The 24,462-nt window shown below is 44.7% G+C and overlaps 1 protein-coding gene across 3 annotated transcripts in view; it reads right to left on the reverse strand.

Annotated features, from left to right (window-relative positions):
- The window catches only part of SEMA6A (semaphorin 6A), a 137,320-nt gene that overhangs the window by 63,084 nt on the left and 49,774 nt on the right, over positions 1–24,462 (reverse strand). For all 3 annotated transcript variants that reach the window (XM_040444287.1, XM_040444286.1, XM_040444288.1), the window contains exon 2: positions 2,133–2,270. In XM_040444287.1, coding sequence (XP_040300221.1) covers positions 2,133–2,232 — 100 coding nt within the window. In that variant the 5' untranslated portion in view covers positions 2,233–2,270. The remainder of the gene's footprint in view (positions 1–2,132; positions 2,271–24,462) is intronic.

A 24,462-nucleotide genomic window follows, 5' to 3' on the forward strand; every position in this document is an offset into this window, starting at 1 on the left:
GAGCCCTCATCCAGGAGCCAGAAGAAAAATACAGTCTCCACAGGCGTCCAGTTGGAATAATCTACTATTGAAGGCAGCCCTGCTAGGTTGGTTGGCATTCTAGGAACTGTGGGAAGTTCACTCTTGAGTTAAGCAATTGGCTTAATCTCACAGAAGCGGGGGGCTTCGACAGGACAGGGTCAAACGGAGTGTAGCCAGTCGGGTGATCTGGAATTTTCCCTGACTTGGAGAGTCAATGAATATATTTCTGCTTTCCTACAGTTCTCTTTAGCTGAGAGTGGGCAATTTGCAATAATATCTGACCTTTAGAAATACCTACATCTCAAAAATCTCTCTACCTTTAAACCTATAATCTCCAGAGCACTAGCAGTCCTCCAGAGAAACTCAGGAGGAAAGAAAGATGAGTCACGTTTAGAAATGTTTTTTGGGGGGTGGGTGGGTGGGGTGTAAATAATAATTTGAAAACCATTCAGATTTATGCTCAGATCCCTACGCTGTAAAAAAACATGTTTTGAGAGAGAGAGAGAGTGTGCGCACATGTGTGTGAGAAGGGGAGAGGCAGAGAGAGTGGGAGGGAGAGAGAGAGAGGGAGAGGGGGGAGGGAGGGAGGGAGGGAGGGAGGGAGGGAGAGAGAGAGAGAGAGAGAGAGAGAGAGAGAGAGAGAGAATATATTGGCCAAGCAGGCTCTATGCTTCTATGCTGTCAGTGTGGAGCCCGATGCAGGGCTTAATCCCATGAACCATGAGATCATGGCCTGAGCGGAAATCAGGAGTCGGATGCTCAACTAAATGAGCCACCCAGACACCACAAACACCACCCCCCACCCCGACACACGCATACACATTAAACCCCTGTAGTATCTGAGCAGTACTCACAGTGGGTATCAGAGAGTAAAATATACCTTGGTATATCAAGCTTGGTATGGGAGTATCTTGTACTTCCCCCTCTACTGCTCTGAAATTTCATTTACCCATTCATCAAGGAGCTCGCTAAAACAAATTCACATCTCCCTTCTGTCAAGAATGTGAGTGTCCACGGACATTGGATTTTCAGCTGCACATTTGTGCTGGGGGACTTCTTCACAGGGGCACCAAAGATAGAATAACTATCTTAATTATGATTAGAGATTAAGAAATGTGTATTAAGGTTAGAGCCCTTGAGTCAGGTGGACTGCCACTTTAATTTAAGAACAATGATTTTGAATGACACAGTTTGGTCCTTAATCTCGCCCTGACTTTTGTTTGCTCTTTATTTTCTCTGTCAGGTCTTGCCACTTCACCTTCGTGTAAAATTATTTCTCTTTTCAACCTAGACTGTCCAGCAGAAAGCCAGGCATTGATGGATCTCCTTAGTATCCCATGTAAATGCTAAACACCTTCCTTCTGGTTTGTTGAGTGTTTGTTTTGGGATGATTACTGGGAAAATAGGTATTTGGGTAAAAGACTCTCTTTCACCTTTACTGTGATAAAACACTTTGTCTTTTGGAGAGAAGGGAAAGAAGTAGTTAATTGCCTGTTCCATCCCACACTCAGGTAGGACTTCCCTCCAGTAGTCAACTGAATTCTTAATTGTGTGGTTTTCTCCCCTTGACACCGAGGCAGAGACTAAAAGGAAAGTTATACATAGTTCAAATAGGTCCTCTGTGAATTCAGAATCCCTCTTAAGGCTAACAATGATAGCTGTTCTAAGTGTAAAAGAAAAGTTAATTTGTGTCCCTAAGTCCTCCAGAACCGTCTTATTTCCTGTTCTTATCTTGTAAAATGCCCACGCACTAACTACATACGAAAACATCACCACTGGCAATACACGGAAGGTAGTGACATTCTCCCATGGCAGGTTTTCGGGCGTGATCATGAATGGCCTCCTTGCAGTGACTTGAGACTTCATCAGAGGTACTGAGAAGCATTTCACATCCACACACACATGTTCACACGTGTTTCCACACCAGTATTTAACAGAGTTACAGAACAGCCATCTCACCAATTTGACGAGACGCCTCTGTCACCTGCAAGTTAAAGTGACTAACAGTCTCCTGTTGTATTAGATTTTAGAAAATGTTGATGTTTTGCTGGCTGATGCAGCCTACAGTGCCCACCAAGGGAGAGAAGGACAGTGAAATTGTGGATACTTACAGTTGCCATGCGAAATACTGATTGGTTCAGAATCTTCTGGGAAACCAGCCCCAGCAAAGTGTAGCAGTGTGAAATATAGCAGCAAGGCTTCTGACCTCATAGTAGTTCAGCGGGGAGACTTTATTTCTCTACTTCACCCTGCCAAAGAGCAAAGAAAGAATTTTTTTTTCAAGTCAGCTTTATTCACTTCCATGAAATGAAATGGCCTTGAAGATAAATTTCAGAGACCAGGGGCCTCGCCTTCATATCTTTTCCATTGTGAGTTCACGGATTATTGTGTTTTACATAAGAAACCTGTAACCACTACCCACTATGCACCCTCCTTCCCCATGCATCCGAGCCCTTTTGCAAAGCCCCTTCCAAACACGTGGCCCAGAGCCCGAGTTCCTTTGTCCTGAGCCATTTTAAGGCCATTATAGGTGGCCGTTTCACAATTACTGCATTCCAAAAAATGGACAACCCCCAGACAGGTTTTGTTTGGCCAGCTCAGGATTTTTCAAAAATTTAAAGTAGTTGTCAGTATTGGAAAAACTAGGAGGTTTCTTTCTTTCTTTTTTCTTTTTTAAATTTTATTTATTTATTTTGAGGGCGAGAGCTCGAGAGCATGCATGCCGGCATGAGCGGGGGAGGGGTAGCGAGAGAGGGAGAGAGAGAATCTCAACCAGGTTTCACACCCAGCAGCACAGAGCGGGACGTGAGGCTCATACTCATGAACCATGAGATCATGACCTGAGCCAAAACCAAGAGTTGGATGCTTGACTAACTGAGCCACCCAGGCACCCCCCAAAATTAGGAGGTTTCTAGTAAAAATCAGAATATCTGACATACTGACCTAAATCACAGTTCCTTCAGGCATCACACCCCAACACACACACACACACACACACACACACACACACACACACACCCCAACACACCAACACACACACACATACCCTATAATGGGGCCCTGTTTGCTAACTTCTGTTATCTGCTTGACCCCTTAGTTGAGATGTTCACCCTTGGTTTATACAATTCCACAATAATTCTAGAGTGACCTTAGACATAAAATCACACAATCTATGTCTAAAAAGAAAGAAACGAATCCTTTAGACTCTGAAGGATACTGTAGGGAGAATCTGAAACCACATCCTGTAATGGTATTGTTGATTAAAAAAAAAGCATCTCTCTGTATATTTTAGTCTCAAATACTGCCTTGCGATGAAACAGTAGTGAATAAAAATGCCAGATATACTGTTCTGCCCAGGTGTATTTTCTTAAAGATGCTCTTTATGTGTAGAAAATTCTCCTAAATCTTAGAAATAAAAGCAATCCCATGTAGGGCTGCTGGATACAGTGAAAGAAGACTCATAATAAGTAAATATCGCATAATTCTCAGGCATATTTCAAGTGAGTGTTGATCTACTGGGAAAATAATGTAAAATGGGGATATCTTTTCATCTTTCCAAAGTGGTAAAGCCTTTGAAGTAGCCTGCCAAAGGTGATCTTTTTGAACAAAGCTATTTTACAGTAGTCCGTCAATCATTTAAGATTTGTGTGCAGAAAAGTCAAACTTAGTAACTTAGATGTCTTTGAAAGTTAATTTGGCAAACAAACTGCTAACTTAACGCTTTTTAGAACTACCACTTAATATTAGATACCTATGTCTCTCTTCTTCATGCCAAAAAAAGCATTAACAAGTCCCAGAGTGTTGCATCGCAACTTACTATTTCACAGACACAGCTGGGTCTTAATCATTTCTTCAGTTGAAAAGTACACATTAATTAATTTGCTTTATCTTGAAGAAGAGGGAGAGAGCTTGTGAGCAAAGCCTGAGCAATTCCGTATCTCCCATCTCTGATGTGTGGATTAAAATTAAACCTGAAATGAGGACTTGCTCACAAGGGCAATCCATTACCAAGAGACATAAACATGTCTTTATAGACAGGTTAAAAGCAATCATCTGTTCATTCATTCACTTGCCAGTTCTTCCTATTCTGGAGAAACCGAACCCAAAGGGAAGAAGCTCTGAGGTCCCCTTATTTGTTTCTCATGGCATCTGTTCAGTTTAACACTAAAGAGGAGAAATCAATAACAAGAGTAAGTAAGACATAAACCAGATACCAGTCAGCTGTTGCAGTTTTAGATGAGAAAGTACACGGGGAAAAGGAAGTGGCAACATGTACCCAGGGCTCAAGAGCAGTATTATCGTAGAATACAGAAGCATATTACCTCAGAGAGTTTGCTGCACATAATGGAAGAATAATGGGAGCCTCAGAACGCTGATTCTCATTGCTTTAGAAATCTTTGGGAATATATGTATACATTTGCAGACTAATTTGTCTTGACATGACAGATGAGTCCCTAGCCTTCCACAATTGGCATTCCTCTTTGTACAAATGTCCTACAAGCTAACGAGACCGAGTCCTGCTATTTTAATGTACCTCCCAATTTTCATGTTTCCCATCCTAAGAGGGCGTGGGGTAGACGCAATATGCACAGCCCCAAGAGCCGGCAGGCAGAGTAGTGCTTGCAGAAGAAACCCATTATGCACTTCCATGACTTCTCTGAATCCTTCACATTTAGCCAGGACCATGGCTGAGATGGGTTATTTACATGTCTCCAGGTTTACAGTAGGGGTGTGCGCCAGGAAAAATCGCCATTTTATGTGTCTTTCTCTCATCATATCATCAGGTTGTTAACATGTACATCATACGGGAGAAAGTGTTCAGGCAGTACCGCGGGCAGTCCGCACGAACACTCCACAGTTGTCTTCAGCTGCGGTTTTGATGTATTATCCCCTTCCTACCCAACTTTGGGCTCTAACCCTTGCAGATATGTAGGCAATATATTTTCTTGTTGAAACGATTACTTTGTGGGGCCATCCCAAGTCAGTCACATTGTCATTTCCCGTTCTGCGGAACGTGAGCTGTGTCTCCCTACTAAGACCACGGCAGTACAGAAACAAAAACCAAACAGGAGCTCGGCGCTGAGCTTAAAACTCTTAACCTCGCTGGGATACTGCAATTAAAGAGGTTGTTTAAGTAGGTTTTGAAACTTTGAAAAGCGCTACCCACAGAGAGCATATTTATAGGTGTCTGCAGACATTTGCCGATTTCCCTCTCTTGGACTCTGCTTACAGAGTCCAAATATGATTTAGGTTTCAGCAAATATCCAGACAATTAGATAATGGGAAGGCTTTCAATGTGACAATTCCAAGCAGAAACATCTACTTTGAAAGTAAGCTTATTCTGTCTGAATTTTCCATCTAATTGTCTCAACTTTCCACCATTCTTAGCCTGAAGAGAAATGGCCTTTGTAAAATGTACCGTTACTATGAAGTTATAATCCTAGTCTTCTCCAACCCACAGTATTTGTGGAAAACCTTAAGAGCACTCTTAATTTTAATAGGCATCTGCTCGGTGAATTTATTAGATCTATTTAGATACATCTAAAATTGATGAGCTGACTTTACTCTGAGTCACATGGGCAGGAACTGTGTTGACTTACTACATGGTGTCAGCTCAGATACCAATTCTCTTTTACTGTAATTTTTCCCCTACGGTTTTTAAGACCAAATTGAGTAATGGATCCATGATGTGCGACCCGTGTGGCTGAACAGTCTGTGCAGAATGCTTGATTGGCCAGGAAAGCAGCCTTCAGTATTCCAGATCGAGGGCCAAACAAAAGGGGCTCAAAGGAAACCTGTCTGAAAATCTCGTGACTGCATTTGTGTTGATACTTGGTTTTTCAGATGATCAAATATTTTCAGGAATTGGTGCTTCCATCTACCTCCCTCCCCTGTACCCTTGTCATATAGCAGGTCACCGTGGCAGCAAAGCATGAAACAGGATGTCACTAGAATTGGGAATGATTTTGAAGTCAGGGAACGAGAATTGCCACATCTTACTTCTGATTCATCAGGTTGATTTCATAAGCACCGAGAGGATTGGGGAGCCATGATAGGCCTATGCAGCCAGAGTACCACTTATGCTTAACCCCTGATACTAGTTCCAATCGTCTGCCCAACTATTCCCCCAGTTCCTGCCCTGGAAAATTCTACTTGGGCTCACACACTGCTGGTATCTAGGACTTGGCCAAAAGTTGGCTCACAGAGCAGGAAAAAAAACCAAAACAAAACAAAACAAAAAAAACCAACTAAGTTGCCAACATTTAGAAAAGAAAAATAGCAGATTTAACGTACAACTCTGGATTTCTGGCTTCTTAAAGATAAATCTGAGATCTGGCTTAGCTGGCCAACATTCCACATGGCCAATGCTCTGGAGCCAAACAGCGGCTGCCCAAAGTACAGCGGCTAGCCCTCTCCCATTGGAAACATTCCCACCACGTTCTGTTGTCTTAGGAAGGCTCTTCACCCGCTAACCTTGCTTCACCTGTCTGACCCTTGAAGCCTCGGCTCTGAGGGCAGCCTCCATGCCCAGGAAAGGCACATCACCTCTGCTGCACGAATTATTCTGCTTGTTTTTACTGTATCCGCAAGCAGTGGTATGTCAGTCTTAGCCAATGAACCCAGTGGGACCCAGTGTCGGTACACGCAAATGAATGGGTGGATGTATGCTGCTCGTTTTAGAGACTCAAGGGGGCTGCTCCACACGCTGCCAACCCATGCACCTGCAGCACGGTGTGCCTGCCTCTGCACCTGGATGTGGCTGTACGGATACAGCTTGTATCACAGTCTTCTAGAATGTTGGCATCCAGTGAATGTTTTAATAATACGCAGTAATGGTGAGAAAGATAATTTACCTGGAGACTTCCAAATGCAACATGTTCTTGATAAGAGCTCTTAAGTGTGTCCTAGAAATAACGAGGAAATGGTGGTAGTGGCAGGGTTCCTCCCCCCCCCCCCCCATGAGGCAAATCATTTACTCCCATGTTTCAGGTATTCTTTTCAAGAGCACATTTTCTACTGACATCATAGGAAGTTTTAAAGGTAATCAATAATTCTCGCTGTTGTTAATAGAAGGAAGGGCACACTAACAGGGTGACCCTGGGCAAGTCACGTATCCTTGCTGTCTCTGTTTCCTCACCTGTGAAAGGAAGGGATATCAAATGTAATGGCCTCTGGGGCTCCGCCAGGCTCTGAGAGTGCAGGTGACTCTGCCCCAATGAAGAAGGGAGTGGGTATGTGGCAGTGATTAGGGCCGACAGTATGGAGTGACCTTGAGCCAGGATGCTCCTGTTGTGAAAAGTTCCTTGAGCTGGAGCAGAGGAATCCCAGCATGTGATGCTGCCCACTTTCAACATCAGGACAAGCAAGGTTCAAGTCCCATAAGTAGTTCTAACCTGGCCACAGGGACCATACTTATTACCATTTAATCCCATTCAGATAGTTGGGTTTTACACTAAGGGTAACACTTCTATTTTTATTGCTCTAGCTTAAAAAAATATTTTTAAAATTGAAGTGTAAACTGACATATTAGTTTTAGTTTAGGTCTACAACATAGTTATCTGATATATATATGATATATATAATATATATTAAATAGCTATGATATATGTAATATATATCATATATATCAAATATATATTATAATATATATGATATATCACATATATATATTATGTTATATGATATATATGATATATTATATATATATATATATATAATTTTAAGTAGGCTTCACACTCAGCATGGAGCCCAGTGCGGGGTTTGAACTCACGATGGTGAGATCAAGATCTGAGATGAGATCAAGAGTCAGATGCTTAACTGACTGAGCCACCCAGTGCCCCTGATTTGATATTTTTATACATTGCAACATGATCCCCATGTTCAGAGTAGTTACCATCTGCACCATACAACATTATTGCAATATTATTGAGTATATTCCCTGTGCCCTACGTTACATCCCATGACGTGCTTGCTTTATAACTGGAAGTTTGAACCTCTTAATCCCCTTTGTCTGTTTCACCCGCCCCCTTACCCGTCTCTCCTTTGGTACCCACCATTTGTTTCCTGTATCTATGAGTCTGCCTCTATTTTGCTTGTTCATTTGTTTGTGTTTTTTAGATTCCACATATGAGTGAAACATGGTGTTTGTCTTTCTCAGTCTGACTTCCTTCCCTTAGCAGAATACCCTCTACATCCATCTGTGTTGCAAATGGCAAGATTTCGTAATTTTTTGTGGCTGAGTAATATTCCATCACACGTGTGTACACACATACACCCCACTTCCTTATCTTTTCATCTCCTGATAGACACTTGGGTTGCTTCTGTGTCTTGACTATCGTTCTCCAGCTTCCTGATGTCATCACCTTTGTCTTTATAATGTGATTGTCTTTAAAAATCTGAATTGAAATATGTGAAAACAGGCTATTGCTCATAATGTAGGAGGGTAGAAAGAGCAGAGGGTCAAAACATGGGCTTTTGAATCCCACTTACCAGCTGGGACCTTTGACAAGATAAGATGCTGAAGATCACCGGGCCTCAGTCTCCTCATCTTTGGAGTGGGTAAAAACAGTGTCTTAAGTTGGGTTGTGAGAGAATGCACATAAAAAGCGGTAGCCCTCCATAAATAAATGTTTATTCTTCTGTTGAGAGACTAAAAGATTACCTTTTAATAGCTTTTCTTGGAACTCCTTGAATTCTCAGGTGGGCCCCAGATTAGCAACTGGGGTGTTCTCCTTCTTTGGTGGGAGAGGAATCCCTCTCACCTTTCCCTTTCCCTTTTCCTCCTGCTCTCACTCCCCTCTTCCTCCTTCCTGGTCCCTGAGCTTCCTATCTCCGGAGGTGGGCATCCGGGAGAGGTGGAGAGCCTGCCTCAGAATGGCGTTAATTCACTCTGTGTGATTTGTTAAACGTGCATCCCAGCACTCACTCGAGTGCAAAGGAAAATAACAACGTGGACAATAGGAAAGGGATGGGGTGGGAGTGGAGATCTATCGAGCACTGTCTGCATGCAAGGTAACCATGCATGTTATTTTAGTTAAACATCGCAGCAACCCAGGGAGACAGACCGTATGGTCTCATGCACACAAGGAAACTGAGGCTCCGGAAGGTTAGGCGACACGGCCAGGTGGCACACCGTCACTATTTACGACACCAGCAGTAAGAACGGGAAGTGCAGACGCAAACCCAGGTCTGCATGACGCCAACGTTGATGTCCTTCCAGTACATCAACGAGAAAGGAGAACAGAAGGAAGGCTGGAAAGAGAGAGCTGCCAACATAAATAGAAACTGCACTTAAGGTAATAGTTGAATATAGGTCGATGCATCTCTGCTCAGGTGGACAGAGTGGCTGAACGTCCCTAATGGCTTCAGTAATAAAACTATAAAAGGAGCACACGAGTTGCTTCCAAACATGTCGGCATGCAAGGGCTCATTCCACTTTACAGCGCTGTGATTGCAGGCTTAACGTGACAGAAAGACGCAAATGCTTCTAAGCCACAGTTTTAGGAGAAATTGATTGTCTCGTGACAACATTGTGTTAAGTGGAACCACTTGCCAGCTTACAGCCTCCTCAGCAGTGATGTTGTAAAGCCGATACATCATAGAGAACAGTGTCTGTTATGAAGGGTAAGAACAAGGCCGCCTGCTTCAGGAGCCGATAAGATAAATAGATCTGGACACCCCTCAAGTCAGGGGAAGGAGCCTCTGCCCAGAGAGAGGCAGGAGAGCAGGTGCTGGTGTAGAAAATCCAGCTTGCTGAATGCTGGAGACTCGTCTCCCAGACACCCAACTGCTGATTATTCTCGCACCATCTCAAGAATTACAAGTGTTTAAACAGCAGGTGTCCCTCACTGGCCTGGACAGCCCTGTTTCAAGGGCTCCGGCATTAAGAGGCTGCTGCTGTCCACAGGATGCATGGCCGGGGCCACCAAAGAACACTTCCCAGATGGAATTAGGAGCAACGTGGCCCCGGTGATCCTGGTTGAAACCGTTCAACTCAGTCTTTAGGGACCACGTCTGGCCACCTGTTGGATGATATTTGCATTAAGACATAAGGTTCATGCAAATGAGAAAGATAGCCCTGGCTTCTTCATCTTTTTTTTTTTTTTTTTTTTTTTTTTAGTTCATTTATTTAGTTAGAGAGAGAGAGCATGAGCAGGGGAGGGCAGAGAGAGAAAGGGAGAGAGAGAATGCCAAGCAGGCTCTTTACTGTCAGCCCAGAGCCCAACGTGGGGCTAGAACCCACGTGCCGCAAGATCATGACTTGAGCCGAAATCAAGAGTCGGACACTTAACCGACAGCCACCCAGGCACCCCTAGCCCTGGCTTCTTAATAAAGACTCCACTCTCTCTCTTTCTCCTCTTCTCAGCCATCAGCAGAGACATAAAAGCACCCACTTCAAGGGAAATGTCACAGACCTAACTTCAGCACATCTTGGAGAGTGATGTTGGCATTCAGTGGAGCATAATAATAAACACTGACTGTGTATAACAGATGTTCCATCTTAGGTCTAAAGCCACCGTCACAAAGGAGCAGAAAAACAGCTGTGAATTCAGAAGTCTCCTTAGGAAAAAAAAAATTATTGGAAAAAATAAAGTTTGGTTGTAAACCAATTGAATCTTTTAAGGGGAGAAGGGATGTCTTAGCTTTCAGGAGGTTCTGTGTTATGACCATTTTCTTTGTCTTTACCAACAAGGTCCCCTCCTCCCCGACACCCACCCTCCCCAGTCGCCCCCCTGCTGAGCCAAGGCATTCAGTGCACTTTGCTCAGATGTTTCCAATACACTCTTCTGCCTCACCAGGGCTCCGTGGGCATAGTCATGACCTTAGCAGGCCCGAGAATACCGTAGCCAAGTGTCTTGACCTCAGAAAGCTGCAACAGTCCCAGCCATGCTCATCTATGTCACACACCAGCTTCTGGCCAACTCCCATCTTTGCAGCCTTTACAGTATTGCTGAACTCCAGTATCTGCCCGGAGGCAGAAACAAATCCCCCCTTTGTTTTACCATTAAGGAAACTGAGGCCCCGAGAAGTGAGGTCACTCGCCAAGTGTGGCACAGCTCAGAAGTGGCAAAGCTGAACAGCAGTCGAGGACTCCTGACTCCTTCCTTGAGCTCTGTCCCTACATTACAGTGCTTTCAGAAAGGAAGCCAAGACTCATTCATTTCTCCTGGGCTTCCTGCCTGATGTTCATTACTTCCATTGCCCGATTCCCTGCTTGCTCTCAGGAGCCAGGCTCTGTGCTAGATGCTGATGAGACGGAGATGGAGAAAAAGGTCTCCTCACCCCCTAGGAACGTCCTCTTTAGTAGATGGACCCGACAGCTCCTCCCCATTGCCCTGAGGCACCCAGGCATAAACAAGTATCAATAAGGTTTCAGAAAGACAGACAAGTCCCGTGGGAGAAGAATACTGTCCAGAGGGGGAAGGTGTTGCAGAGAGAGGTATGGGGCTGGGGTGGTCACTCAGAGCCTCTGGTTGGAGAAAGACTTGGCATGTGGCACGGTGGTTCACTGTGGACCAGAGGTGCCAGAGGAGGTGCCAGAGGGAACTGAGAGATCTCAAGGAGGACCCGGTCTGGAGAAGGGTGTGTTGAAATGAGCAACTCTGTGCTGATTGGATTTTCAGACACCAAAACTGGACCATTTCACTCTTTGCTTAAGGAATTCCAAATATTTGTCTAAAGTAATGGATGGATATTTTGCACTTCACCCAAAGTTCGGTTTAAAGAATTTTAGCTGAGAATGAAGATTGGACCAGATTCCTTTTCCCTTCTAAGAATAGGACCCAGGAAGCGGGAGGGTGGCGGTGGTGGGGGTGGAGGGGTGGGGTGGGTGGAGGGAGCTCTCAGTAGAAGCTCAGAATATTGGTATTAGTTCGTTCAAGGTGCGGATTATGTGAGTTCTTTTCGTATTACTCTCCCTAGTTTTCTGTACATCGGTAATTTCATTAAAAATGAAACAGAAGGCAAAAATAATGGGCCTAAATTGGAGGCACTTTCCTGTCACCCTTAGAAAGATATCTGCAGAGTGACGTTGCAGACAGTGAACTAGAGACATTAGTGTCTGAAGTTTTCCACGAACCTTTGTCAAAATCCTGAGCTGATTTAAGCTAAAATAGAGCAATTTCTGGCCTTTGACAGGATGCGTCTCCCCAATAATTTCTCCTCTGTTTGCTGTCAGTGTAGTTAATGGAAAGCAGGCTCTCCCAGCCACAACCCTCACCTTGCTGCTCTTCCCTGGGCCTGGGATTTGCCCCAGGCATAGCTGGCTGCTGGGATAGCGTTCTTTCCCCTTCTGGAGTGGAAGCTGGCTTCAAACATGGCTCAGAGAGAAATGGAATCCACCTGCAAGCCTCCTCCTTTGAGCTCTGAACAACAGCCCGAAATAACAACATCACCAGTCACAGATGGTTGACACTTTGAGCCCTACAAATTTTTGTTGCCTTTTTTTTTTTTTTTTTTTTTTTTTTGGTAGAACAGTCTCCAGATCAGGCAGCGGAAACCATTTTCTTGAACTAACCTTGTTGCATCAGGTTCTCTGGTGTTTGCTGCTAGCATGCTAGCTTTCATTCTTCCTATTCCTTGTCTCTTTCAGTGAGGTCCGATGCTCTTCCAGTAACGTGAAAGCCAAAACTAGACTTTGTAGTTGACTACAAGCCTCTCATTGTATATAGAGAAACATAATATCATTTCAGGATCTGCTCCATAATAAAGCGGGCTATTCCTGGCTGGTTCTTATCATCAGTGAAATATCTACGTACACAGTGGGTTATCTGTGTGTCTACGTCTAGACATATCCAGGACAGACATGAGATGGAAGCATTATCCCTGGAGTTTCCTCAGTTTTCTTATAGTCTTTAGGAAATTCATTTCATTTATTAAAAAGAAAAACAAGTTCTCTTTATGTCCTAGGGAACCGGATGAAAACTGCAAATTTAAAGTTAAATACATTTAAATTTTTATTATTGCATTTGGTAGACATTGCTGAATTTGTGAAACGAATGATACCTTTATTGCCTTTGTTCATATTCTTTATTAGGCTGGCTTGATTTACTTAGAACAGGTATCCGTTTGAATTGGGGTAGAGAGAGCACCACTTTCTGGCTGCTTTTCAAATCAAGCCAAATCTGGTGATAACACTCCCTGTCATCGTTTATTTATAATGTGAAATCCTACCCTCAAAATTAATAACTATTTTCAAACATCCTGAAAATATGCTTCCTTAAGGCCAGAAAGACTAAGTTCCAGGAAATTATGGGTTTGTTTAAATTTCTCTGCCACTTAATGACTCGATTCCTTACATAGGTGACTTAAAGTTCACTGCACAGAAACAGATTTAAAAAGTCCTGTTCATTGAGATGAAGGTGGTTGGCATCTGGATGAACTATTTTCATAGCAGTAGTTGTCTTGAAAAATGCCTCACTTTTTCTTAAGTTTAAAGAAAAACAAGATTTGATTTTCTGTTTCTTAGATCTAGATGAAGCAAGTCAGTTTTGAATTATAGGTATACACTCCCTTATTTGCGATTACAAACGAAACCAAACCAAGAGAACAGACCCACCGGAAAACTTACAAGTTTTTCCCCATTTATTTGGTGACCAAATTTGACCCAAATTGGCATGACACCATTTATAGTCTTTATTTATTCTTGTTAGTATGAATACTTACACATGTCAATGCAAAAAACATTTTTTTTTTCAGAAAGGATTTTAAAATTGAAATGTAGTTAACATACAGTGTCGTATTAGTCTCAGGTATGTGACATGAGTCAACAGTTATAGACATTTCTCAGTGCTCACCATGATAAGCGTGGTCACCACCTTCCATCAAACAACATTACTGGCAATCTTATTGGCTATATTCCCTGTGCTCTACTTTTCAGCTCTGTGACTTATTTTGTAACTAGAAGTATATACCTCTTAATCCCCTTTATCTATTTCACCTCCCCCATTCCCACCCCCTCTGGCAACCACCAGTTTGTTCTCTGCATTTAAGAGCGTTTTCTTGTTTGTTTTGTTTAAATCCCACATAGGAGTGAAATAATATGATATTCGTCTTTCTCTGTCTGACTTACTTCGCTTAGCATCATACTCTCTGGGTCCATCCATGTTGCAGTTGGAAAGATTTCATTCTTTTTTTTTTTTTATGGCTGAGTGATACTCCATTGTGTGCGCGTGCGCGCGCGTGTGTGTGTATACACACATCTTTATCCATTCACCTCTGGGTGGACACTTGGGCTGCCTCCATATCTTGGCTATTGTAAATAATGCTCCACTGCAAACAGTGTTAATGGCTTGGTTACTGGATGTTGCCCCCCCTGGGGTATATGTCCCATGTTACTTTTCTAAAATATGAAAAATTAAAAATTCTCAAACACATCTATTGCAAAGGTTTTGAGAGAGAGACTGCAAAACTATATTCCTTTGTCCCTGAAGAGATTAAAAACAGGATGAAAGGGGTGCCTGGGTGGCTCAGTCAGTTAAGCGTCCGACTTCAGCTCAGGTCATGGTCTCGTGGTCCATGGGTTCGAGGCCCGCGTTGGGCTGACAGCTTGGAGCCTGGAGCCTGCTTCGGATTCTCTGTCTCCCTCCCTCCCTCTCTCTGCCCCTATCCTGCTGACACTCTGTTTTTCTCTCTTTCTCAAAAATAAATAAAATAAACATTAAAAAAAATAAAAACAAGATGAAAAATAAGGGCAAAGGAGGTGCTTTACAGCATGATTCCCAGCACCAGCTTTGCTAAACCCAGGAGTTCTCTAATGTCCCAGGTGTGCTGTGAGGGGCTCGCAATGAAAAAAATTTAGTCTCATTTCCTCTTTTTAAAAAAAATGTGTATCCTATTATACTTGAAACAATAATTCAGAGGTTAGGAATTGCTGACTGAGCCACCTCGTCTTGATTTCCTCCGTTCTGTGCTCATAGTGACGGGTTCCTGTCCATACATGGGGCTGACAAGAACAGGCTTCCATAGAATGAGTGCAGCGGGGTGATCTTGGTAGAGAGGGTCGCAAGGACTGGTGGGTGAGCAGTGGCATCTACCACTGGGGCGAGTGGCAGCCTTACCTGGGGCAGCAGCACCCCTCGCCCCGTCTGGGTGAGCTTCATTTTCCTTCCCACCCGCCAGCCAACGACCCCCTTCTCTCTCTCTGGGTGTGTTAAAGGGGTAGACTTCACTGCCATTTCTGTGCAGTTGGGGGTGGTTTCTCCAAAGGAGCCTTCATAGTGTGTGCGGTCTCTAATCTTTCTCTCCTCTGTGGAATGACCCCGGCTAATGGCTTTTTCCAGTCCCTGTAATCAGAGGGAACTGTGGGCTGGCAGTTGGCTGCTTGAGGTACTTGCCTTTAATTTTTAAATACCTGCAACTGTCCTTTCATAGATAACACCAGTCCACTGAAGGGCTCATTAATAAAGTGAAGCATTTGAATTTCAAGAATATTTTGGGAGGACAGCTGTTATCTTGGGCAACAGGTGGGGTTTGCAGAGGGGGAAGGCATACTTCTTCCCTTCTTCCCTGAGAGTCTCCCCACAAATTGTAGCCCCCCCGCCCCCCGCCAATGGCCCACCTCGTTTGATTCTCACAACATAGGCACCGGGCATCAGGCACAATGCTGATCACTTCTACTTCTGAGCCAAAATGGAGGCGGATGGCTAATGGTGGATAACCGGGACACAAAGTTAATGACGGCAATCCAGATTGTCTGGAGGGAAAACAGTCCATGGTTATCACCAATTGACCCCCCAATCTAAGAATGAGTGAATAAGTGAATGAATAAACAAATAAACTGCAAATCCCATAATTAATAGCATGGCAGGCAATCAGTATAATTACTGTCTGTGAAAGAGACCAGAATCAGGAGAAAGTGAAATTATCCAGGAAGCTTGAGTGTGACAGGCAGAAGCCAAAGGAAAGTGCTGAGGGTCAGACAAAAGAGAAGTGAGGAAACTCAGCCCAGCAGACGTGCCCAGGCGGCTGGTCACCCCAAGACAGCACAGGGATCCCTGCACGCACACACATGCACGGCTTTCTTGGGGAGGAAATGGTGGCATGGGAAATGCATAAATGGTTCTGAAAAGCTACCCATCATCTGGTTCCTGGAAAGCATAGAGGTCCATGTGGGTCATACAGGCTTTCTCTCTGGTAAGGATGCTAAGGTCTGAGTAGTGAGATGGAACACACACACACACACACACACACACACACACACACACACACCCAGAGCTGTAGAACACCTGGAGAGGGACTAATGCATGAACTTCCTTTTGAAAGGGAGAGTCCCCAGGTTCACTGTGAATAAGTAAAAGACTAAGGCAGAATCATTTTCTACTCAAATGGTGATACTCTTCCTGTTCAGTTAACATAGTCTTCAGTTCTCCAAAGAGTAAAAAAAGAAAAGTGATTCTGAAGTGTTATGCAAGAGTAGGCAGATGTGTTCCTCGCATATCTATTTAATCAGCCCTTTCCAGCAGCACTAAGGCATGGAAGAAAGGCAGAGGCTCCTCCAGACTTTTCAGTGAGGTGGGAACAAGGTGCTGTATGACGCCCGGGCAGGATTACCTAGGCTCGGGCCCCACGTCACCATCTTCCCTCACACGTTGTGAGGTGGACTTGGAGGCTGAGACTCGTTCTCGGTAATTTTCCCCATTTTTCGCAAGTGGTTTCATTCCAAGGGGGCATTGTTTTTGTGTGTCACAGATTCGTTCCTTAACGTGTCGGGAGTTGTCAGTGGGAACGGGACACCCGAGATGACAGCATACAGGCGTGCTGGCAGCGAGAGAGGACTTGACTTTCAGCGTTTGGTTAAATGAGCAGCGATCCCCCTTCACTCATGGATTCATCCATTTATTCCCTCAACAAATGGTGGAGTCTCCTGTGCAGGCAAGGCACGGAGCTGGGATGTGGGGGATCCTGAGATCAGGGACTCAGTGGTGGGTTCTGCCCTTACAGAGCGCCCCCAGACTGCCTTGGGAGGCAGCATCGGGTCAGCAAAAGTAGAGAGCAGCGTAAACATAAAATACTTCAAAGGGATGGAGAGGTAACATCCAGATATTGATTTTATCACCAAACACATGCCATATCTATCCACCTCTCTACTCACTCCCTATGATGGTCTTTCAAAAGCGCAGTCAGGTCCCACCCTCCGCTGCATAAATTCTCTAGTGGCTTCTTACTGCTTTCATGGTGCAATTGAAACCGCCTCTCCTGGGTGCAGAAAGCACCCCCTATCTCCCCCAACCCCATCTGGTTCCATGCCACCACTCCACACTCTCCTCCATCCTACCGACCTGGTTTTCCTGATTTTCCATTCCTGCCTTCTGGACCCAGACCTGCGGCTCGCCCCCTGCACCACCTGGAACATTCTCCCAGTCTTCAGACAGTGGTTTCACCTTTGTCATTCAGAAGTCAGTGAAAATGTCCCTTCCCTAACAGACCTTTCCTGACCTCGGAAAGCAACCCAATGCCTTTTTTTTTTTTTAATCACATTCTTCCAAATTTCTGTAGCAGATTTATCCCTAGTTGGTATTTCCACATTTATATTCTTATTTGATTTCATCTGTCCCACCCCCCAACACCAAATAGAATGTCACCTTGGTATGGACAAGCTTGTCTTGTTAGTCACGGTATCTCCATGTGCAGAAACAAAGCTTACTACACAGTGAACTTCTGACACATACTCATCAAATAATGAGTACATGTTACCCCAAGAAAGAGCATCAGAACAACTTCTGACAAACCAGAAGGGGCACCTGGGTGGCTTAGTCAGTTAAGTGTCCAACTTTGGTCAGGTCACGATCTTGCAGTTTGTGGGTTCGAGCCACGCGTTTGGGCTCTGCACTGTCAGTGTAGAGCCTGCTTCAGATTCTGTCTCGCTCTGTGCCCCTCCCCTGCTCATGCTGTCTCTCTCAAAAATAAACAAACAAAAAGGTGGAGACTCAAGGAGTGAGGATGGGTGTTTTTAGATACCTAGGGAAACCTGGAAGACAGTTATGAGGGTAGAGCTAAGATCAATGGGCAGAAACCATTAGGAGGTCATTGCTGCTCCAAATAATGTTTCTAGTAGTCCCAGTAACACAAACATGGACTGGCCTCCCCAGGGGGGTGGGAGGCCGGATGAGTGTTGAAGTAGAAGGAATATTGTCTGGGGCAGTCAGACATCGGATGTGGGGCTAGACCAGACAACATGTAAGGTCCCGATGGAAACCCTGATTGCCTCTGATTCTTGGATCCTCTGACAAGTTCTTCCTCCCACGTACTGAGGAAGCACTGCTTAGAGCAGGAAACCACAGATGGTCCAGGAAAATCCTGCTGTTGACTCAAGCTTTTGCTGGAGGCTGCCCATATAGCTCTGTGGATGAAATAGCCTGCCTGGAATCAAACAACCAAAGAGAAAGTCCTCAGGCTTTGGCAGGGCCTCATTCATTCAGGATCCCAGTTTGACCAGCTTGTGTAGAGATAGGTCGGTTGCAAGGCCAGAGATGGCGGTAACCTAATGAACGTGATGGGCACCCACCCAAGGCCTTCTAGGGTGGGAATGTCCAGCATCCATACTGCCCCACCTCGTCTCATCTCTGCAAGGCTCAGAGGAGGTCTTGAAGTGTGGGATACGAAGTTAAGTTCTGGTGTGTGGCCTTCCCGGGGGTGAATGTCATCCACTGGCTTGTTACTAAGGCTCTATTGCCAATGACATACAGACCCCAAGAGATGATATAACTGTACTCTTGCCTCAAATCCCTTCCCGGTGACTCATAACTTTCTCCTGACACCAGAACAGCTGGGCCAGCCAGCTGGAGAGAACACATACAGATGTTACTGGCGGGGGCTGGAGGGGGCTATGGGGCGCTCATCTGTGCAGCCAGCCCACAGTGGGCCTCAGCGGGCTACAGTGAGGTGTTTCTCCCTTCACAAACAAGATGCAGGCGGGACGTCGGCTGGGTCGTGGCCTGACTATCATCCTTCAGCACATGTGTCTTTTCAGCACAGTGCATTACAGCTCTTTTTCTTCGGCAACTCAGAGAAGTTTTATTTCTTTGGGGAATAGCAGATCCTTGAGCCAGTCCAGCTGGAGAAGGTATGAGAGATAGTACTTTGGCCAGAACGTACCACCCACCCGGATATCTGGGGTCAAAACAGATCTCAAAGTAGGGAATGTGTGAAAAGTTCAGAAGTTACGGGAGGGGGTAGTGGAGGTGGGGGGTGGGGCACAAGAAAGAGATGATCTTTGTTTCTGGAAAAGAAAAAAGGATTTAAAGCAAAGACGTAAAACTAGATGAGTTGATTGTACACCAGAAAACCTGAAATGTGTATGTGTAGAATCCTCTGTACAAATGCCATGCTTAGGCAACGTCTTGCATGTTGAAAGTCCTTGCTAAATATTTGTTGAATTAAAAAAAATGTTTTTAAGTTTATTTATTTACTTAGAGAGAGGGAGCACGAAAACACAAGTCGGGTAGGGGCAGGGAGAGAGAGAGAGAGGGAGATAGAATTCCAAGCAGGCTCTGCCCTGTCAGCCCGGAGCGTGACGCGGGGCTTGAACTCACGAACTGTGACATCATGACCTGAGCCAAGATCAAAGTTGGACACCCAAATGACTAAGCCACCCAGGTGCCCCTAAATATTTGTCAATTTTGACTCGAGGCTTTGGGTATTTTTAAATATACCACCTTGCGTTCTATGATGATTGTGAAAGGGGCATTTTTTAAAATGCAAATTTAAATCCACCCCAAGACTGATTTTTTAAGTGTTGTGAATATTTCATTTCTGCCATACAAGCAGCTAATAGCACAGGTTTGTCTATGAAAGAGGGGGACTGGAGGTCACCTGTGGGAAAGGGACTCACTTTTTGTGTTGTACTCTTGTGGTTTTTAAAAAATTCGTTCCTTGTGCATGCATTTCATTTGTGGGGGGGGGAACCCCAAAACTAGTTATTTCTTAAAAATCTGTGTCTCCCGAGGCAAACCCAGGACTCAGGCCTCCTGCTACGTGCCATTTCCCGGAATTTTCCCTAGGACCTCTCTGCCTTCGTAGTCTGCTCAGCCAGTGATAATATTCTGGAATACAGGATGAGAGTGAGGGGCGTTTACGGGCATTGTGGTGTCTGTAGAGATAACTTTGTGAATTTTATCTGTGACACAGATGGATACATACGGTGGCTCGTAGTTTACCCAACACCGTGAACCCGCCTGCCTGCACGCCATATGAATGTCTGCCTAATTTATTAGCTTTCAAATAAAAATGTAACCAACTTAGAAAGTCAGGGCACAGTGAGGTCAAATTCAAAGAATCGAAAGAGCTCAAAGCAACTACCCTTCATATTTTCTACAAACAAGACTCCAGTGCTGAGTATGGGAACCTGATTTTCCCTCTATTTGCATGTTCACTTCCGGGCAGGCTCCTACCCACCCCACCCCCCATGTCCTTTGGCGTCCATGCCCTTTCTTGGCGTTCACCTCCCATGTCACAGGAAGGCCAAAGGCGGCTTCTGGAGCATCCCTAAATGATGTCGGGCTTTTTAGAAGCAGAATGGGTGTTCCCTTCTGGGAGTGGTCACCTTAGACTACATCAGAATGACTGTTGCCAGAGAGGAGGGGACATTGACTAGAGTAGAGAGAAAATAAGACTTCAGCAACAGAGCAAAGAGGGCACTGTATTGGAATATGATCAGGGAAAAGCATCCTTCATTCTACCCCAACATCCCTTTCTGGGAGGTAAGCTATAAGGCACTCCTCCTCCCTCTTTCCTTTCCACTGTTTTGTTTTTTTAAACATTTATTTATTTTTGAGAGAGAGAGAGAGAGAGAGAGACAGAGCATAAGTGGAGGAGAGGCAGAGAGAGAGGGAGACATAGAATCTGAAGCAGGCTCCAGGCTCTGAGCTGTCAGCACAGAGCCCGACACAGGGCTCAAACCCACGAACCGTGAGATCATGACCTGAGCCGAAGACGGACGCTTCACTGACTGAGCCACCCAGGCGCCCCTCCTTTCCACTTCTGTACTCCACACTGAGCTAGGTGCTGAGCAGAGGGGGGCCAAAGGCTTATTTCTCCATTCTCCCCAGGGTCCTTTTCAACCACTGTGAAGTTGCTTCTCTCACTGGTGAGGGAGACGGTGGTTTCAGAATCCAATTTCAGCTCCAGCTTGAACTGCAGAGGCAGGTGCTGCCCTTTGGATCATATGTGTTCCCTTTTCCTCACCCCACCCGCGTATGCCTCTCTCTGCACAACTAAGTGCAAACACATACCATACTGTGAGTATAAACCGGTGTTTTCCAAACTCGCCTGTACTTTGAAATCTCCTGGAGAGCTTTGCAAATCAAAGGTGCCTGTGTCCCACACCCAGAGATTGTGACTGCATTCGTCTGGGGGTATGGCCTGGGCTTTGGAAATTTTCGTAGATCCCCAGGTGATTGTAGGAAGCAGACAAGTTGGGCGCCGCTGATATAAACAAATGGGATCCAAATTACAATCCTAATCCTTCAATTTCAGTGCCTTCAGCTCTGCTCAGGGATAACTGATCATGATTCAAAAAACTTGTGCCAGCTGCATGGCGTGGCTTTTAAAATACCTAAGTCTATTTTGTGCCCACCTGCCCTCATGCCAAACCACTAAGAAAATATAATTTGATCCATTAAAAATGACAGGGAGCAAGGAAGAGACTTCTAGCGTGGGGCTTATGATGTATTTTTAATGTAAACACGGACAATAGGTAGGTTCTCTTTTATGACAGAGTTGAAATAAAACAGACCTCATTAGCCCCCTCCCCTCCACCCCCCCAGATGCTGTGGAGTAGAGGCCATGTGAGTACTGTGTTAGGAACCCTATCTCGCAGCCTTATCAAAACGGCTTTTCTTCTTCAACTGTGCCCTGGTAACCTGGGAAATATAAATTTTGATTACTGATTCCTGCATTGTTAGTAATTGACGATATATCATCGGTAGCTGGTCACCAGTGTCAGCCCAGACTTAATTATCTTAGCTGAGGAGAAAGTAACCCCACGAAAGAACTGCTTTCCAATTAAAGCAGCATAGAATATGTGATTTGTCTCTCTGGTGATATTCAATTCATACTCCTTTTCATGATATCTGTATTGTCTTCTTTTCCTCATTACAAGCTCACAGTTGTGAATCTTGGGTTCCCTTGCAAGAAACACATAAATATCAAGAGGGCAGCTGTCAGACCTTTAAAAAAATCATGGTCACCACCAAAAATACAACAGTAATTACAGTTTCCACTAGCAAATGCTACAGTTAAGGTTAAAAACCTCTTTCAATATCGCCATTTATTTTTACAGGTTTCTAACCTCTGTAGAATGTATGATTATGTACACACACACACACACACACACACTGTTAATTCTTAGAAGATATTCTTTAGGGGTCACATGTTCTATGCTTTGTCTTAGCTGTTGTTTCAGTGACAAGGAAAACCGTTTTCTACTAGTACAAGAAACAATATTTTGGGTAGAGACTTAGGCAAAACACCTAACTCTTCATCTCCCTTGTCTTGTGTGTTTCTACTGCTGTTGTTCCTTCATTCCAACTAAATGTCTGCCCACTTGCCTTTCTAGCTATTCCTTTATCCCAGGAGCAGGTACAAAAGTCGGTCTTCTCTGAGACCAACTCGACCCTGACCACTTTGTAAACACCGGCTTTGGAGTTTGGTGGCTTCAGAAAATAATTCCTGAGCACTTGCTGTGTGCCAGGCATGTTCTAGGCCCCGAGGCTTGCTCAGTGAACAATGGAGCTTATATTATAGTGGATTTCTGTCCTATTCCGTCTATTAGTGGCCACATGGCCTTGGGTTAGTTGATTTAATCTCTGTCAGCCACGGGTTCCTCCACTATAAAAGGGGGCTAACGGTGCTTTCTCTTCATACAGTTATTTTTAGGATTAAAAGTAAAGAGGCATGTAATAAACGTATGCTTCTGTTTTCTTCTCAGTCCCCTTTGAGCCTGAGGCTGGCATTTGGAAACTCTTAAGTGTCCCCACATTTCAGCATTTTGGATTTTGTACACGTTCACAACACTTGTTTCCCCAAAACACTTCACCGTTGTTTGCTTTTTCCCCTTTACCCCCAAACTTCCCAGCCATGGCCTTCTGCGTCTTATGTTGCTGACACCCACATTTTGTTGCACTCATGGATGGCTGCCATTCTCAGATGACGGTACCTGCATTTGGGTGCCTCACCAAAACTTTACGGAAGTTTAAATTACTCGTTTCAGGAAGGGAGAGGTGCACTTTTTTTTTTTTTTAAGTTTGTTTATTTATCTTGAGAGAGAGCGAGAGAGAGAGAGCACGAGCTGGGGAGGGGTAGGGGGAGAGGGGGAGAGAGAGAGAGAGAATCCCCAGCAGGTTCTGTGAGACCAGCACAGAGCCCAATGCGGGGCTCGAACTCACAAACCACGAGATCAATACCTGAGCGGAAACCAGGAATGGGACGCTTAACGGAGTGAGTCCCTCAGGCACCCCAGGAGGGGTGCACTTTTTACAGTGCAGTTTTCGGGGCCACGTCAGTGTCAAAAAGGAGGAGCAGTCTGTGGTTACTGGTGTTCGTCATTACGACCTGGCTCGTATCTGTCTCCCCAACTACAATTACAGGCACCTCAAAGGGAGAGGCGCTTTTACAAAAGACCACAGATTGAGCATTTATTGTCTGTTTTTGTGAGCAAGACACTGTCTCAGGCACCGTGGCCAGTAGGGAGAGGAGGGAGGGCTAATGTACAAGAACTTGAAAGGAAGCAGTATTGAGAGCCCTCGGGCATCTTCTCATCCTAGCAGTCCGAGGTGAGGGGCTTGCCCTGGCTTTCCTGGCTGTGCCCAGGGTTAAGAATATACACCAGGGTTTCCATGAACCGCCCCTGCCAATAAGGTTGAGTATTTCTCACAGTTCAGTTGATTTGGAGGAGTTTACGAGAATGGCTCCTGCTGGATTGTCTTTTGCCTTCTTTTCTCCTCTTTCATTGTTTTGTATCCTACACTGCCCTTCCCTAGGCTGGTTTTTTCCCCCCAGTGTCCCCCCACCTCCCGCCCCATCCCACTTCTCCTTCCCACTCTCTTTCCTACCTTGGAAGTTCCTACCCTTCCTGTAAGACCTTCTTCAACAAATACCACCTCCTTTGTGAAGTCTTCCCCGATTCCCCACCCCTCCCAGCCCCTGTTAATCACTAATCTCTCTCTCCTTTCTTCCACATGAAAGTGCTCTATCAGAGCAATCAAATTGACATTATTTGTTTAGTAATCTGCCTACCATTAGGTAGTGAATCAGTGAATGAATAATCAAATATATAATCTCTGTCCTCAGAGGATTTACAGTGTATGGGGGACACAGATACATCAATAACAAATTACAAAATAAAGTACAAATACATATGCACTGTTAGAAAAATGCTAGACATTTTAAGTTTTAATTTTTTCCAGAAAGGCTTAGATTTACTCATGTAGCTCATTTTGTCAT

Source organism: Herpailurus yagouaroundi, unplaced genomic scaffold, assembly GCF_014898765.1.
Source record: "Herpailurus yagouaroundi ecotype Mexico unplaced genomic scaffold, PumYag 192, whole genome shotgun sequence".
Taxonomy (NCBI): domain Eukaryota; kingdom Metazoa; phylum Chordata; class Mammalia; order Carnivora; family Felidae; genus Herpailurus; species Herpailurus yagouaroundi.